Below are 17,894 nucleotides of genomic sequence, written 5' to 3'. Positions count from 1 at the left end.
TGCGGGGCTTGAACTCAGAGACCATGAGATCATGACCTGAGCTGAAGTTGGACGCTCAACTGACTGAGCCACCCAGGCGCCCCAAGAACATTTCATATTATGGGGTGCCTGGGTGGCTCAGTTGGTTGAGTGTTTGATTCTGGATTTCGGCTCAGGTCATGATCATAGGGTTGTGGGATCAAGTCCTGTGTCGGGCTCCTCGCTGAGTGTGAACTCTGCTTAGGATTCATTCTCTCTCTCTCTCTCTCTCTCTGTCTCTCTTCCCCCACCTTCTCCTCTCCCGCGCTCATGCACTCTCTCTCTCTCTCTCTAAAAAGAGAAAAAGAACATTTCATATTAGGTAATATACGTATATTTGAAAATGAAAGTTTATACTAGTTTCCGTAGGCAGTGGGGAGTTGTTGAAGATCTTAGAATAAAAGAGTGTCACGGTGAGAAGCCTGCTGGGGTGTTTTACACTAGCAATCCTTCTTCCCTCAGAGTCTGCTCTGCATTCCGAAATGACGTCCAGGCTGAAGAGCTACGAATTCCGTGGGAACCATTTTCAGGTGACGCGGGGGGACTATGCACCTATCCTCCAGAAGGTGGTGGAGCACCTGGAGAAAGCCAAGGTAGGGCTGGCTGGGGGCTGAGGCGTGCAAGCTCCAGATCCCTCTGGGCATCAGAGACAAGTCAGGACAAGTGGGTGGCCTGAGACTGACCGACCCTTGCTCCCCCCCAGGCATATGCAGCCAACAGCCGGCAGGAACAGATGCTGGCTCAGTACATAGAGAGTTTCACCCAGGGCTCCATCGAGGCCCACAAGAGGGGCTCCCGCTTCTGGATACAGGACAAAGGCCCCATCGTAGAGAGGTGAGGCACGAGCCTTCACCCCGGCTGCCCCCCTCCTGCCTGCCCCTTTTCTATCTCTGCCCTTTTCTCCCCCAGTTACATCGGGTTCATCGAGAGCTACCGAGACCCCTTTGGTTCCCGTGGAGAGTTTGAAGGTAACTTCTGGGAGAAGGGGGTCAGCTTACAAACCCTTATCCCATGTCCCCTGAGAGTTCTCCCCTCCCCCCTTGGCAGTAATAACAACAATAATCAGAACCAGTGTTGATGATTTACCACGTAGCCCTTAACTGTATTAGCTCCTTTGGACATCATCGTCCCATGAGAATTGCTATCCTCACTGTACAGAGGTGGTTACAGAGGTTGGTGAGTGGCTAAGCCTGGAACCTCGGCTCTGAGCCACTTTGCTGTTCTGCCTTTGCTGTCTGGTCCAGAGCCCAGCTTTGCCACTCACCGGCTGTGTGACCTCCCCAGCTGTGTAAACCCAGAGATGAGCATCCCTCACTCCCTTTCAGGTGTCGTGGGAAGTGAGGTATTCTATGTAGGCTGTCAACGCAATGCCAGGCACATGAAAGGTGCTGGGTGAGTGGGAGCATAATTAACATCATGATTGTGAACTTGACTTGGCTGCTGTCATCCCAGGGCAGGTGGGAAGCTGCCTTAGCCTCCATGTCTATGCCCATATCCCCAGCCATCCAGCCTGAGGATTTAGACTTCTGTGCCAAGCCTTATCCTCCCCAGCCCCTGGAGATAGAGTCTGAAGCATCCAGCTGCTAGAAGCCAGAGAGATTAGCGTGGGAGGAGAGAGGAAAGCCGCAACAGCCCCTGGGGGCAGCTTAGATCTGTGCTCATAGATGCAGGCCGAGGGGGCAGGTGATGCAGGTACCAGAGGGGAGGACAGGTGTGTGCACCTGCAGCTTCTGTGCCTGGGTCCTGATTCTCCAGGCTTCTCTCAGGGTCAAGACCCCAGAATCTCTTAAGCAGCCTTGATCTCAGAGGCTCCCCTTTTTACCCCAGTTCATTGTGATTATTAGAAAACTAGTCCATGTTCGTGGTCACAGATTTTGAAAGTAGAGGAAAAAAAATCATCTGTGATTGCACCCACCTCAAGGTTAAAATTGGGAATGTACATTGTGATTTTCATTTTTATATAGAGCTGTAAATGTTTCAAAATGTGTGTGTGGGGGGATTTAAAAATCCGTGTTTGTTGTAAGTAATTGGAACAATACCTAAGTATGTAGGATACAATGTGAAATTTCTCCCCTGTGACACTCCTCTCCGGAGGTCACCACTGTTCACAGTTCACTAAAGGTCTTTCCAGAGCTTTGTTTAAGCGCACACACACACACACACACACACACACACACGCAACTTTTAATTCGTCCAGGTAAATGAGGTCATGCTGTATATATTGTTCTGCCACTTGCTTTTTTTTACTGAATGTTTTGGATATCTTTTCAAATCAGTATGTATCGACCTACCATGTTCTTTTTATCTTTTTTATTTTTATTTTTTATTAAAAATTTTTTTTAATGTTTATTTCTTTTTGAGAGAGAGAAAGACAGACAGAGTGCAAGCAGGGGAGGGGCAGAGAGAGAGAGAGAGAGAGAGAGAGAGAGAGGGAGACACAGAATCCGAAGCAGGCTCCAGGCTCCAAGCTGTCAGCACAGAGCCTGACTCGGGGCTCAGACTCACGAACCGTGATGTCATGACCTGAGCCAAAGTCGGATGCTCAACTGACTGAGCCACTCAGGCGCCCCAATATTCTTTTCACTTTTACTTATTTATTTTTTTAAGTAGGCTCCACACCCAACGTGGATCTTGAACTCACGACCCAAAGATCAAAAGTCACATGCTCTACCAACTGAGCCAGCCAGGCTCCCCCCATGTTCTATTCAGTAGCTGCATAATATTATAATTTCCCATGACATTCAATATTGTGCTACACATCTAACAGTTACATGGTGTGCCATCATATAGCCGCCCCCTAATTTATTTAACCAGTCCCTGAGATTGCTTTTTCTTCTTTGCTATTTTATTATATTTTTAAAAAATTTTTTTAGCTTTTATTTATTTTTGAGAGACAGAGAGAAACAGAGCATGATTGGGGAGGAGCAGAGAGAGAAGGAGACACAGAATCCGAAGCAGGCTCCAGGCTCTGAGCTGTCAGCACAGACCCCGATGCGGGGCTTGAACCCACGAACCCGTGAGATCATGACCCAAGCTGAAGTCAGACGCCTCACTGACTGAGCCACCCAGGTGCCCCTCTTTGTTATTTTAATCATCCCAGCTTCCTGGCCTGGGTCAATTCCACCTGACAGAGTGGCTCCGGACAGGGAGGCTTCGTCCAGTCTAACCCTTGGCCAAGTTAATCCATTCTTTGCAAGAGCCTGACCAGGCAGTAGTCTAGGCCAGTCCTTTCCAAGGTATAGGTCATGCAGGGTTAACACGAATTACACCACGAAGGGTTCAGTGCTAAGCAGCAAGGGGTCTTGCCTACAGGACTCTTCAGTACCTCTAATATGCAAACGTACATTAGGAATCTCTAAGAAGTTAGTGATAGAGCATATAGTGGTATCCAAACTTATTTAACCGGGAAGCTCTTTCTTTATGAAGGCCTTTATGGAAACAGCATTTTATGGAGTACAACTTTAGAAACTGTGCTTTAAGCTGGGAACTCCTAGCTTAAAAACTCCTCTTTAAATCTAAAAGGATCAGCCCCAGCCCTCCTGCATAGCAGCCTCACCTTGCAAGTCAGATGCTCTAGCCATGCAGGGCAGCTCAGTTTCTCCAAAAAGAAGAGCATCTTTTTTGTTCATGCAGTCCCTTCCACTGGGAATCCGATCCTTTACCCACCGCCCCCTATGTGCTCCCCGTGATCTGCTTTAAAATCCATCTCAGGTGTTACCCACTGAAGCCTTCTCCTTACAGCCCACCCACCCCAGTGACCTCCACGAAGGCAGGGCCAGGCCTGGGTCACTGTTCTCCCCAGTGGCCGGCAAAGGGTATTGCACACAGCAGGCATTCAATACATGCGTGATGGCTGGAAGTGGGGTATAGGATCCCTCCCAAGCCCTGCCAGCCCACAGCCCCCCTCCTTCCCTGCAGGCTTTGTGGCCATGGTGAACAAGGCCATGAGTGCCAAGTTTGAGTGTCTGGTGGCAAGCGCAGAACAGCTGCTGAAGGAGCTGCCCTGGCCCCCGGCCTTCGAGAAGGACAAGTTCCTCAGCCCCGACTTCACCTCCCTGGATGTTCTCACCTTCTCTGGCTCTGGCATCCCTGCTGGCATCAACATCCCCAACTGTGAGCTTCCTCAGGCCCCTGAAGCCATCACGGTATCCCCCCTGAGCCTCCAGGGTCACCCCTCCCCCTCACACACTCGCCCTGGCCACATGCTGCCCTAATCAGTTCTCCATCGCAGCCTGGTCCCCTTGTCTCGACTCCTTGTCTGTGGCCTTGATTTTTGCCCCTCTTCCGGTTCCCTCCCCGCCTTCTCCAGATGACGACCTAAGGCAGACGGAAGGCTTTAAGAACGTGTCACTGGGGAACGTGCTGGCTGTGGCCTACGCTACACAGCGGGAGAAGCTTACCTTCCTGGAGGAGGATGACAAGGTGGGCACTGGCAGCCCGAGGGTCTGGGTTGGGCCTGGCCTGACCTCAGCTGACACGGGAAGGCAGAGGGGTCCTGGGCAGGGAGAGGAAAGAGCAGGGCCAACCACTTCCCAGCCTGGTGGCCCCGTGACTTGGCCTGTTTGCTCACCTGTCAAACAGTGGAGGCAATTCCTTCCTCCTGGGTTGTTGCAAGGGTGAGGTGGGCCATGCGGTGCCCTGCGCAGGGCCTGGCATAAAGTAGACGGCGGGCCCTCTGCCTGGCATCAGGGGCATTAGTGGCTTTGCGGCTGTGGTGGGGCGGCAGACAGCGTGGGTCTCTACTTGTCTTGGCAGGACCTGTACATCCGCTGGAAGGGGCCCTCCTTTGATGTGCAGGTGGGACTGCACGAGCTGCTGGGACACGGCAGTGGCAAGCTCTTTGTGCAGGTGAGAACGCGCCTGCAGCTCCCCTCCCCCAGGATCAACTCCACCCTGGATGAGTCTGCTTCAGTCTCTGCGCTCAGGGGTTCCGGGTTAGCTGGGGAAAATGGCCCCTTAATGAGGGGAGTTCCTATCTCTCCCTCCCCTAAGATGTCCCAGGAGCCTCAAGGGTGCAGGGCCTGCAGGACAGTCCAGCTGCGGTCTGAACGGGTCTGAACAGGAAGACTTGCGAGGCTCAGGCCAGGGAAGCCTGCCCTGGGGGTGTGACTCAGATAGCCCCAGGGACAGGGAGGCTGCGAGGGGCAGTCTCTGGATGCACCCAGTCCTGAGGCTGCAGCTTGGTCTGTCTTTGTTCTACTTACTGTTCCCTGGAGCCTGTACCTCTCCAGGTATTACAGGGAGTCACTTCTCCCCAGGGCAGCCCCTTCCTGCCAGCCGGCCAGAATGGCTGGAGCCCCTTTGCCAACCACTCAGGGAGTATGGAGAAGACAGACAGCCTTTCTGCCAGGCTGAGAAGAGCCCATCCTGGACTTCTAGCATGGAACTGCACAAATGAGATGACCAGAGGCGGCTGGGGCCGGGACATTGGAGGGAGCGGGGTTCTGGGTTGGGCCTGTGCCCTGTGAGTTGGGGCGCCTCACTGAGTGGGGAGGGGCCGGAGGTCAGGAGGATCCAGAGAGCAGCTCGTGGGGACAGCAGCCTGGCATTGGGCCCCGTCCAGGCTTTGAAGTCACAGGGAAGTGTGGATAAATGTGGCCACGCTATGTCCTTGGATAAGTCAGTTCTCCTTAGTGAGCCTCATTTGGCCCATCTGCAAAACAGGGACCCTGACTCCTACCACATGGGCTATTGTGAGGAATAAAAGCAAAGCCCTTGGGCTTGCCTGATACAGTAGGCCCTCTGAAAATAGGTGTTATTGTTGAGATAGTGTGCACGAAGGTTATGTGCTCTGATTCCACTTTGGAGCTGAGAGTCTCTGAGCCTCAGTTTCCTCCCCTGTGGACGAGGGTGATAGGACCTCCCTCGGGGGCGGGGGGGGAGCAGTTATGAGGAATAAACGGCTGGTGCATAAAAGACACTTGGCACATGGAGTGGATAGCTTATTTGAGGCAGAGAATCACAGGCTGTGGGCTCTTCCAGCGTGGCAAGGGGCTGGGAAGCACAGGGGGGCAGCAGCCAAGCTTTCTGGCCCATCCACTGATACATATCTGGGGTCCAGAGATCCTAGGTCTGGGTTTTCAAGTGACAGGGGGTTCTGAGAGGGCAGCCAGTGTCACAGGACTCAGGTTTGGAGGCAGCAGCGTGCGGATGGCCCTTGAATCCCCGGGCTGAAGTCCTGGGCTGGGGCAGAGGCAGCTTTCCCTCATCGCCTCCTGTCATGACCCTTCTGCAGGATGAAAAAGGAGCATTTAACTTTGACCAGGAAACAGTGATCAACCCAGAGACGGGGGAGCAGGTGAGGGCGGCCTCGGTGGAGCCCCAGGGTGCTGGGCTGGGCGTGGCTGGGGGAGCAGCTGCCCCTAAGTCTGCTTCCTGGGCCTCCTCTCCCAGATTCAGAGCTGGTACCGGAGCGGGGAGACCTGGGACAGCAAGTTCAGCACCATCGCCTCTAGCTATGAAGAATGCCGGGCTGAAAGCGTGGGCCTCTACCTCTGCCTCAACCCCCAAGTGCTGGAGTATGAGCACCAGGCATGGGGGGGTGGGCCTGCTGTGTAGATGGAAGGTGTGCTGGCCGAGGGGTGGGTCAAAACCCAGGCAGCCTCTGACTGGCCCTGCCACCATCCTGTCCCTCCACCAGGATCTTTGGCTTTGAGGGGGCTGATGCGGAAGATGTGATCTATGTGAACTGGCTCAACATGGTTCGGGCCGGACTGCTCGCTCTGGAGTTCTACACCCCTGAGGTGTCTAGCTGGAGACAGGTAAGGACCAAGGTCAGGATTCTAGGTGTAGGGATTGGACAACCATATCTACCTACAAGGTACATGAACTGGGTTTAATCCCAGACTCTACTGCCTATGGTCGGGGGTGGGGAGGGGGGGTGGGGAGGGTAAGTCACACTGTTGTGAGCCTCAGTGTCCCTGTCTGTGCAATGGGAGTAATAATCCCCCTGCCCCCTTCTGATGGCAAATCGGATGAGGTGATTTTACTATGACTGCTAATAGTTGACTTGTGTAGGACTTACTCTGTGCCCCACACGTTTCTAAGCACTTTACCTGAATTGACTTATTTGTTCCCAGTGTCAACCCCAGGAGGTAGGTGTGTTATCACTCTCATTGTAGACATAAGGCAATGGAGGCACAAAGAGATTAAGTAACTTGTTGGTAAGTAGCAGAGCCAGGATTCAAATCCAAGCGGTCTGCCTCCAGAGCTTTAGGCTAGACTGGTCAGTTATGAGATGTGTTTCGGAAATAAGGTAAGCAGTAGGGACGTTCTTGAAAGTTATACGAGTATGTTCTAAGGAGGCGATCTTATGTCATCAAAAGAGCACACGTTTTAGAGTCAGGAAACTTAGGTGTAAGTCCTTGCTGTCTGTAACAGCTGTGTGATCCTGAGCAAGTCAGTTCACCTCTCTGGGCCTCTGTTTTGTCATCTGTAAACTGGGGATCCTGATGCTCACTTGGTCCCACTGTTGAATGCAAACAAGATGTGGAGGAGAAGGTGCTTGGTGACCTGGACTGCGGGGGACCCCCGGAGACATCTGCTATCATCAGGGTGGGGTTTGGAGCAGAGAAAGGCATAGGGGTTGGTAAAGGGGAGCACAGGGCTCACGGTTCTGCCTGGGAATGGCCTTCCTATTTCCCAGGAAAGCCTGTCTTCCCTTGTGAGCAGAGAAGGGAGGAAGCATTTAAGGCAGAAAAAGGCCCACGGAATGAGGGAGAATACAATGGTAAGAATTAATTGACAGTTAATGAGCACATACTGTATGTTAGGCCCAAGCTCTTGATATGTCTTCCATCAGGGCTGCAAATGATTCCTTTCTTCTTGGCTCTGGCAGGCCCACATGCAGGCCCGGTTTGTGATCCTGAGGGTCTTGCTGGAGGCTGGCGAGGGACTCGTCACTGTCACTCCCACCACAGGCACTGACGGGCGGCCAGATGCCCGGGTCCGCCTTGACCGCAACAAGATCCGGTCTGTGGGCAAGCCTGCCCTGGAGCGGTTCCTCAGGAGGCTTCAGGTAAGCAGGGGCCTCTCGCCCTCCAGACTTGCTCTCCAGCACCACCTTGTAGCCTTCTGATCATCCGTTTATTTATTTATTTATTCAGTCATTCGACAAGTCTGTATACCAAGTGTTACCACGTGCCAGGCACTGAGACGAAGGGAAGGCTTACTACTGAGAAGGGAAACAATAAACATGTGAACAATTAGTGAATGAGATCATTTCAAATCATGAAAAGACCTGTACAGGCAGTAAAACTTGGTGATGTGATAGCAAGCGAGATTGGAGGGGAAAGGGATGCAGAGCCCCCTTAGCCTGGGTGGTCAAAGAAGACTTCTTGGAGGAGATGGTATTTAAGCTGGAACTCGAGTGGCAAGGGGGAACCTTGGCTGTGAGAAGATGTGAGAGCAGAAGAAACAGGAAGCACAACGTCTAGTTTGGGGATTGGAATGAGCTTCGTGGGTTGAGGGACAGGAGGAGGCCTGGAGCTTAGTAGGTAAAGGACAGTGGTCAGCGTGGCCCTGGCTGCTCTCCCATGTCGGGATGCTTAGAGCCGGGACCTTTGGGGGTTCTGGTGTCAGTATTAACCAGCTGTGTGATTGGGGCAACATACTCTGCCTCGCTGGGCACCACTTTTCTCATGTGTTAAATGGGATACATTCCCTGCGTCCCCTGGCAGGAATCACATGAAACGACATACTGAGATAAAATGTCGTGTTCTCCAAGCCAGCGTGACGTTAGGTGTGGTCCATGGATCACCAGCATCAGCATCACCCAGGAGCAGGCTACAAATGCAGATTCTTGGGCACCACCCCAGACCTGATTCAGAAGTTGTGAGAGCAGGGTCCAGGAATATGCATGTTTACCTGCCTGCTAGGTGAGTCTGACACTCAGCAAAGTTTAAGAGCCACTGAAGGCTCGCTCTTCATGGTGCAGCGACTTCCATTGGAGCTGGGTCCTGCCAGCTTTTTCAACCAGTAGAAGGCCCAGCTTTTCAATTCAGCAAATACCTCTGTGTTTATACTCCTGCCTATTTCCAGAAAGGCATTTTTTTTTCTTTTTTTTTTTTTAAAACAATGATGTATTATTTTTTTTTTATTTATTTTTTTTTTAACGTTTATTTATTTTTGAGACAGAGAGAGACAGAGCATGAACGGGGGAGGGTCAGAGTGAGGGAGACACAGAATCCGAAACAGGCTCCAGGCTCTGAGCTGTCAGCACAGAGCCCGACGCGGGGCTCGAACTCACGGACCGCGAGATCATGACCTGAGCCGAAGTCAGCCGCCCAACCGACTGAGCCACCCAAGTGCCCCAAGAAAGGCATTTTTTTAAATAAAAGATATTTGGCCGTTAAAGTAAAATTGGAAATTAAACGTCAGTAGATGCAAAATGCAATATGATGTCTTAGATTCTGGACTAGAAGGCCATTAATGGGACAACTAGTGAAATCTAAATTAGGTCTAGAGTTTAGTTGTTGGTAATGTACCAATTTTGTACAATGTTAACAACAGGAGACGCTGGGCAAGGGGCATATGAGAACTCTTTGTTTTATCTTTGCCGCTTTTCTGCATATCTGAATTATTCCAAAATAGTTTGTTAATAATAATAATGATAATAACAACAACAACACGTCACTAGGTGAAGGAGTTAAATCTCCCAAATCCTAGGCCAATATTGAACTGTGACTGAGTATTGAACAAGCACAAAGTGTTCCGTTCTAGGGACTGAACAAGTTCAGTCTCCGTATAAGAGGAATCATTCAGCAGGATGGACAGTGACCTCAGCAATAGTTTTACAGAAGAAACAGAATATGGAAGCATTTCTGGTGTGGCTCTTTGTTTTATTAGCCCTTTAGTAAAAGCCAAGAGCACAGCAAGGAGACCGCAAGCAGGGAAGATGAAGGCATTTCCATAAGGAGAGGCTTCAGCCGGGGTCACACATGCAGTCCATTTTGGCCCACCGTGTATTGTGAAAATTGGCGAGGTTGGGTATAAATCTGTATTTCTGTCTTCTTGGAAGGACTGGCATCAATAGGCTCAAGTCCCATGTGAACAAGAGGCTGAAACTAAGCAGGAGCCACCATATTTGGACATTTGGGCAAAGGTCCCCGTTGGTTTTCTTTACTAGAGCTCATAACCTTGTAACCCTGGGTCTAAGAGGAAGAGGCTTACCTGGTGGGAGCCCTAGCAGGAGTCCCACTTTGCCACCTGCAGATCGGCAGAAGTAAGGATCAGACCCACAAGATGTCAGATACTTGGAAAAGAGTCACATGGAACTCCCAGAAATAAACTATCCAGCCAATGAAACTAAAAATAGGCAGGTTAAACAAGTTTTAGATTCAGCTAAAGATAAAAAAAAATATACAGCAGGTAGCACAGAGACAAAGATAGAAATTTTAAAAGAGGGGCGTCTTGGTGGCTCAACTAGTTGAGCATCCAACTCTTGGTTTCAGCTCAGGTCATCTCACAGTTCGTTTTTGGGCTCTGCACTGAGCATGGCGCCTGCTTGAGATTCTCTCTCTCTTCCCCCCTGTCTCTCTCTCCTGCACACACACACACACAAACACAAAACTTAAAAAGGAAAAAAAAAGAAAATTTAGAAGAGAAGTGGAGAGTCATGGGAGACAATGTGAAAAGGTCTAAGGAAGTAAACTGAAACTTTAAGAGGAAAGGAGAGAGAGAGGGAGGGGGAAGACATATTAGAAGAGATAATGGCTGAGAATTTCCTAGAACTGAGTAAAGACCCAATTCATAAGTCCATCAAGTTTTAGAATTCAGGGAGGAGAAGGAAATGCATAGAAAATAGAAGGGGAAAAATCACAAATATAAGAGCAGACACAAAGGAGCTGAAATACAACTATGGAGAAGACCAACAAGTCCAAAGTTGATTATTTGAAAAGATAATAAAATCGACAAACATTTGACAAGGTTTGTCAAGAAAAAGAGTGAAGACACAAATAAAAGTAGAAACTTAAAGGGCACGTAAGTACAAATATATCAGAAACTTACGTCAATAAAATTCACTACTTTGTTGAAGTGGACAAATTCTTAGACAAATAAAACATACTGAAGTCCACTCATGAGTAGATGACTCGAATGGTCCTTCAGCCATTAAAAAATTAAATCAGTGATCTAAAGTCTTCATGTAAAAAATACTAAGAGTTTTATAGGTGAATCCTTCAGAATATTCAAGTAACAGGTGGTATCAATCTTACATAAACTCTTCCAGATAATGGAAAAAGAGAGAATGTTCTCCACCTCATTTTATAATGCTAGTTTGACCTGGATACCAAAGTCAAAGATAGTTCCAAAAAGGAAAATGTAAATACCAAAATTCTAAACAAGATCCTAGCATACCAAATCTAGAAAATACCAACTTAGATTTATCCCAGAAATGCAAGGTTTATTTAGCATTAGAAAATACATTTATGAAAATCGCATATTAACAGATTAAAAGAGAAAAACCACAATCATCTCAATAAATTTAGAAAAACTCTTAAAGACCTTTTATATCCATTATGATAAAAAAAAAAAACAACTCTTTAAAAACTCAAGAGTTTAGGGGCGTCTGGATGGCTCGGTTGAGTGTCCGACTTTGGCTCAGGTCATGATCTCGCAGTTTGTGAGTTCAAGCCCCGCATCGGGCTCTGTGCTGACAGCTCAGAGCCTGGAGCCTGCTTCAGATTCCATGTCTCCCTCTCTCTGCCCCTTCTCCGCTCATGCTCTGTCTCTCTCTGTCTCTCAAAAATGAATGAACATTTAAGAAAAAAAAATTTAAAAACCCAAAAACTCAAGAGTTGAAAAGAATTTTCTTAACTGATAAAGAATTTTTCAAAAAATGAAAATAGCTGTCAACTGTTGAAACACTACAACACTCCTTTTAAAATCAGAAAGAAGACCAAAATAAAATAAAATAAAAATTAGAAAGAAGACAAAAATGCTCCCTATTTCCACTTCTGATCAACAATTTACTGAAGGTCTTAAGTTTAGGCTTTCAAAAGGAAGAAACAAAACTCTTCGTGTTGCAAATTATATGACTAGGCAAGCCAAACAAATCTACAAATTGTTGAAATTAATAAAGAGTTTCACAGGGTTGAATAAAGTCCCAAGAGGGTTTTTCATGGAACTTGACAAGCTGATTGCAAAACTTAGATGGGAGCATAAATGATCATGATGAAGAGCCAAGGCAGTCCTGAAGCAAAACCGGTTGGGGGACTCATTCCATCAGATACCAAAATTTATTCTAAGATTATTAAGTTCAGTATAGCCCTGGGGCAGGAATAGACAAACTGACCAGTGGAATGAACCAAGAACCAGGCATTGACTCTCGTATATGATAGAAGGGACATGGTAGGCCACTGGACAAGGGAGGGACCATTTAATAAGTCATGCTGAGACAACAGGTTCTCCTTATGGAGAGCCAAACTGGATTTCTACCTTCTGCAATACATAGTCAACACCACGAGATTAAAGTCTTACATAGGAAAGGCAAAATTTTAAACTGGGAGAAGAATATCTTTATGACCTCATAGGGAAGGAGAATTTCTCTAAGCACAAGAAGCACCAGCTATCAGGGAAAAGATCAGTCCGTTTAACTACATTCAAAATAGCTTTGGGATGCCTGGGTGGCTCAGTTGGTTAAGCGTCTGACTCTTGGTTTCAGCTCAAGTCGTGATCTCACAGTTAGTGGGTCAGGCTCCACACAGATAGTGCAGAGCCTGCTTGGGATTCTCTCTCTCCCTCTCTCTCTGCCCCTCCCCACCTGCAAATAAATAAATAAAAACTTTAAAAAGTAATTGGCTTTTATTGGAGAACCTGGCTGACTAAGTCAGTGGAGGGTGAGGCTGTTGATCTCAGTATTGTAAATTCAAGCACCATGTTGGGTGTAGAGATTATTTTAAAAAATAAAACCTCTAGGGGCTCCTGGGTGGCTCAGTATGTTAAAAGTCTGACTTTTGATTTCAGCTCAGGTCATGATCTCACAGTTCATGGGGTCAAGTCCCACTGTCTACACAGAGCCTGCTTAGGATTCTCTGTCTCCCTGTCTATGCCCTTCCACTGCATGCATGTGCTCTGTCTCTCTCTCAAAATAAATGAATAAACATTTAAAAGTTAAAAAATAAGATAAATTTAAATTAAAATTAAATCTTTAAGATTAAACTAAAAATACAAATAAAAGGGACACCTGGATGGCTTAGTCGGTTGAGTGTCCAATTTTGGCTCAGGTCAATCTCGTAATTTGTGGGTTCAAACCCCGTGTCGGGCTCTGTTTTGACAGCTCAGGGCTTGGAGCCTGCTTTGGATTCTGTGTCTCCCTCTCTCTCTCTGCCTCTTCCCTGCTCACATTCTGTCTCTCTCTCTCTCAAAAAAAAAATAAACATTAAAAAATTTAAAAAACAAAAATAGCTTTTACTCATCAAAAGTTACCATAAATAATGTGAGAAGATGAATCTTAAACTAAGATAGGGTATTTACCACATATGTATTAACAAAAGGTTAGTATTTAAATAAATAAAGAACTTTAAAAAAAAAAAAAAGGTGAAGAAAGGACAACCCAACACAAAAATAAGCAAAACTCATGAACTGGAGAGGAAAATGAATGATACATCAACTTATGGGAAGACGTTCAACCTCTTGAGCAATCAGGAAAGCACAGCTTAAACCACATGAGGTTTATACCACTAGCTTGGCAAAAATGAAGAACTGCCAACACCAGCCGGGTATACCAGGTGGTCAGGACTGCCAGCCACTGTTTCTGGGAGCATCGCCTGGTCCAACAACTTTGGAGAACAAGGTGGGCTCATCTAAGATTGAGCATTCCCCTGACCTCTAGACAAATGATTCTCCTAGAGAAACCTGCATCTGTTCATTCTGTTCAGCAGGAGATACAAAGGGTGTCAACAGCGGTGCCAAATGGCAAATAGCACAAGCTGCCCATCAGCATGGGAAGAGATTAAATTGTTTGTGTTTATAAGTGGAATACTGGACAGCAGTGAGATGGGTGAACTATAGCTACAGATGAATCTCAGACATAAATTGAGCAGAAACAGCAAATCATAGGACATAAGCCAAAGTTAAAATAACATGGTTGAGAGCAGAATTTAGGGAACACAGGGAAACGATAAGCACAGAATCGGGGACTATATCCTCAGACAGGAAGCCCCAGGATGCAGTCAAGAAGGGAGCTAACTTGGGGTGCCTGGCTGGCTCAGTCGGATAGAGCATGTGACTCTTGATGGCATAAGTTAGCCCCATGCTGGGCATAGAGCCTACTTAATTTTTAAAAATTGGGGGCATCTGAGTGGCTTAGTCAGTTGGGTGTTCAACTTCAGCTTAGGTCATGATCTTGTGGTTTGTGGGTTCGAGCCCTGCATCAGGCTCCATGCTGACAGCTTAGAGCCTGGAGCCTGCTTCAGATTCTGTGTCTCCCTCTTTCTCTGACCCTCCCCTGCTCATGCCCTGTCTCTTCTCTCTCTCAAAATAAATAAACATAAAAAAAAATTTTTTTCTTGGTGTGGGGGCACCTGCGTCAGTTAAACGTCTGACTCTTGATTTCAGCTCAGGTCATGATCTTATGGTTCATGGGTTTGAGCCTCACATCAGGTTCCATGCTGATGGTGCAGAGCCTGCTTGGGATTCTCTCTTTCTCCCTCTTTCTCTGTCCCTCCTCTGCTCATGTACATGCTCGCTCTCTCTCTCTCTCTCTCTCTCTCAAAAGTAAATAAATACTTTTTTAAAAATTTAATTTTTTAAAAAAAGGCAGGAGCTAAGTCAAGCTGGGTGCTGGTTGCATGGGTGTCTTATTATTTTTTATAACCCATGTATTACATTGTTTACGACCCATATGTTATAACCTAATATAGGTACTATATATTTTGTGTATGTGAAATAAAAAAAAAAGTGATGGTAATGCTTTCTCTGTCCACAGCTCAAATGAGACAACCAAATGAGAAATAGTCGCTTCACTTTACTGGGCACTTACTATGAGCTAAGCCCTTGATCTACATTTCTCACATATTCGGCACAGTAACACCACGAGAGAGCAGATACTGTCCAGGGCTGGGCACAGTTGGCTGCAGCCCCTGGCAAAGCCCCATGGATGCAGGGGAGGTGCACTGATTCTTCCTGCCTTCCCACAGGTGTTGAAGTCCACGGGAGATGTGGCCGGAGGCCGGGCCCTGTATGAGGGGTACGCAGCAGTCACTGATGCACCCCCTGAGTGCTTCCTCACCCTCAGGGATACCGTGCTGCTCCGCAAGGAATCTCGGAAGCTCATCGTTCAGCCCAACACTCGTCTTGAAGGTAACAGACTGCTGAGCCTCCTTTGATGGGGGGCCATTCAGGGCCCCATGAGAGACGAGGCCTGGAACCAATCCCTGGGCTCAGGCTACCTGAAGTGACTCCTGCCTCTCTCCCTCCCTGCCACAGTCAAACCCCAGGCCAAACCCCAGGCCAAAAGCCCAGGCCAAACCCCAGACCAAACCCCAGGCCAAAACCTCAGCATCTACCACCTCCCCGCTACACACACGGTTGTGCTGCTTATAAGACAGTGACTGGAGGTTTGAGGAAGGCCAGCAGAGCAGGGGCTAGTGAAACAGACAGACTTCAGGCTTATGGGAGGCCAGGAATAGTCCTGGAGAATCAGGCCTCTCGGTGCCTGGGGATGAGGAGAGGTCAGGGCAGGCAGTGAGTTGGAACCCTGCAGGCTGGTGGAACTCTGGGGACAATGTGACTCTGTAGAGCCCAGCAGAGAGATCAGCAGCCCCATGGTCCCTCTCCCTCCTCAAATGATAATCCTGTTTCCAGAAGCCTTGACCCTGTCTGCACTGCACTTGTACCTGTTGTGTTAGAGGCCCCTGGGGTCCCAGCCCGCTGCTGCATTCACTTTCCGCTCCCCTCCTGACCCATCGTTCCTGACTCCTGTCACATGAGTTAGTGCCATACCGTGGTTACCACATGAGCTTCAGAGCTGTTCTGTGACCTTGGCCTATCATTTAACCTCTCTTGGCTTGGGTGTCTTCAGTCATAGAGCCAGTGTTGGTTGTGTGCTGACGCTGTAGTAAACCTAAATTAAGTACTCTCTTCAAGCTCTTAGTGCTTTCCTTGGATTAACCCTTTAAATCCTGACCATAGCAGTGCCTGGCTGGCTCTTGAGGTCATGAGTTCAAGTCCCACTTTGGGCATAGAGCTTACTTAAAAAATAAAATAAAAATAAATCCTCACACCATAACCCAATGAGGTAGGTATTACCCCTGCTTTACAGTTAAGAAAACAAGCACAGAGACTAAATTGTTCAAGGCTTACAGCTCTTTACTGGAAGAACCAAGAGCCGAATTAAGAGCGCTCCTCACTACCATAGTCGTGGGCAGTCGTGGAGGCTAAATGAAGTTATTACCTCCGACTGGCAAGGAAAACACATTTAAGAGGCTTATTTCCAACTCTTCACGCTGCACTCCAGAGGCTCCAGGGGATTTGGCCCGGACCCCTAGCAGGCCTCTGGGACCCCTCTTCCCTGACTCACTGGCCTCCAGGTTCATGGCCTTTCCATTTCTCCAGCCCCCTGAGCTTGCCCCGCTGCCATAGCCTTTGCGCTCAATGTTTCCCCTGCTGGGTACAGTCCTCCCCCGATCTTTGGTTGGTCCTTCTTGTCATTTTGGTCTCTGTTAAAATGGCACCTCCTGGGAGAGGCTGTCCTTGACCCCTCAACCTAAAGTGATTCCTTCATGCACTGTCACTCTCTGCTATTTTCCTTGTCTGCCTTGCCTCCATGTCAGCGAAAATGGCATATCCCCAGCAAGTAGCTAGTATAGGGCCTGGCACACCGGAGCTGCTCAATGCATGTCAAGTGAGTAATCATGCCAGACACATAATAAATGCTCACTACAACAGCATTGCTCTGCTTGTCCAGCCCTATGTGGGCCCTTGGGGATGGAGCAATGAATCAGACCCAGGCCCTTGCCTCAAGAGTTCACAGTCCATTAGGAATAAGGCCTAGAGAGAAATGATCACACCCAGGGAGTGTTAATAAGCACCCAAGAGGCCCAAACGGTGATCTGAACACTTAGAGAAGGTCACATTCACCTTCAGGGGAATCGGTGAAGCTTCTGGGGAGGAAGTGGTTAAACTAAGCCTGAAGAGCAGGTTGGATTTTCAAAGATACGGTGGTGGTGGTGGTGGTGGTGGTGGTGACTAACTTTTGAGGACTTTTATGTGGTAGTCACTGGGTAAAAACTTCCTGTGATTAACTCCCAGCAACCCACTGAGGAAGTTATTACCCCTATTGAGACACAGAGGAGCTGTGTATTTGTTTGAGGTCAACAGTTAGTGGGTGGCGGAACCAGGATTTGAACATGGGCTGTCTGAACCCAAAGCCTGTGGTATTAGCTACATACACCCCACAATGCCACAAGAGCACAACAAGGTTCTATGAGTGGTAAAGCATTGGAAGTATGTTGGAGGGAAATTCTTCCCATGAGTATTCAGGGGACCCCCAGAACAGCCCGTGAGTTAAATGGGTGTCCTTTTAACTCTGCTGGGTTCAGAGATAACGATGCTAGTGATACCTAGCACCTGTTGGGCATTTACTCCATGCATTATCATATTTATCTTTTCATTTTAGAGAGAGAGTGCACAAGTGGGGGAGAGGGGCAGCGGGAGAGAGAGAGAAAATCTTAAGCAGGCTCCATGCTTAGCATGGAGCCTTAACTGACATACAGTTAAGCTTGTTTTCTTAACTGTAAAGCGGGGGTAATACCTACCTCATTGGGTTATGGTGTGAGGATTTATTTTTATTTTATTTTTTAAGTAAGCTCTATGCCCAAAGCGGGACTTGAACTCATGACATGGGCGCAATCCCATGACCCTGGGATCATGACCTG

At 48.1% G+C, this 17,894-nt stretch overlaps 1 protein-coding gene across 6 annotated transcripts in view; it reads left to right on the top strand.

Moving 5' to 3' along the window:
- DPP3 (dipeptidyl peptidase 3) overlaps nt 1-17,894 on the top strand; it is a 36,332-nt gene that overhangs the window by 17,432 nt on the left and 1,006 nt on the right. For all 6 annotated transcript variants that reach the window (XM_019415071.2, XM_019415070.2, XM_053899419.1 and 3 more), the window contains exons 7-17: nt 481-611; nt 722-852; nt 928-986; nt 3,937-4,131; nt 4,328-4,440; nt 4,774-4,866; nt 6,254-6,316; nt 6,412-6,536; nt 6,659-6,779; nt 7,856-8,035; nt 15,156-15,318. In XM_019415071.2, the coding sequence (XP_019270616.2) occupies nt 481-611; nt 722-852; nt 928-986; nt 3,937-4,131; nt 4,328-4,440; nt 4,774-4,866; nt 6,254-6,316; nt 6,412-6,536; nt 6,659-6,779; nt 7,856-8,035; nt 15,156-15,318 (1,374 nt within the window). The remainder of the gene's footprint in view (nt 1-480; nt 612-721; nt 853-927; nt 987-3,936; nt 4,132-4,327; nt 4,441-4,773; nt 4,867-6,253; nt 6,317-6,411; nt 6,537-6,658; nt 6,780-7,855; nt 8,036-15,155; nt 15,319-17,894) is intronic.

Source organism: Panthera pardus, unplaced genomic scaffold (assembly GCF_024362965.1).
Source record: "Panthera pardus isolate Hobbes unplaced genomic scaffold, ASM2436296v1 HiC_scaffold_12, whole genome shotgun sequence".
NCBI classification, from domain to species: domain Eukaryota; kingdom Metazoa; phylum Chordata; class Mammalia; order Carnivora; family Felidae; genus Panthera; species Panthera pardus.
This window is presented reverse-complemented; position numbering and strand designations above follow the sequence as displayed.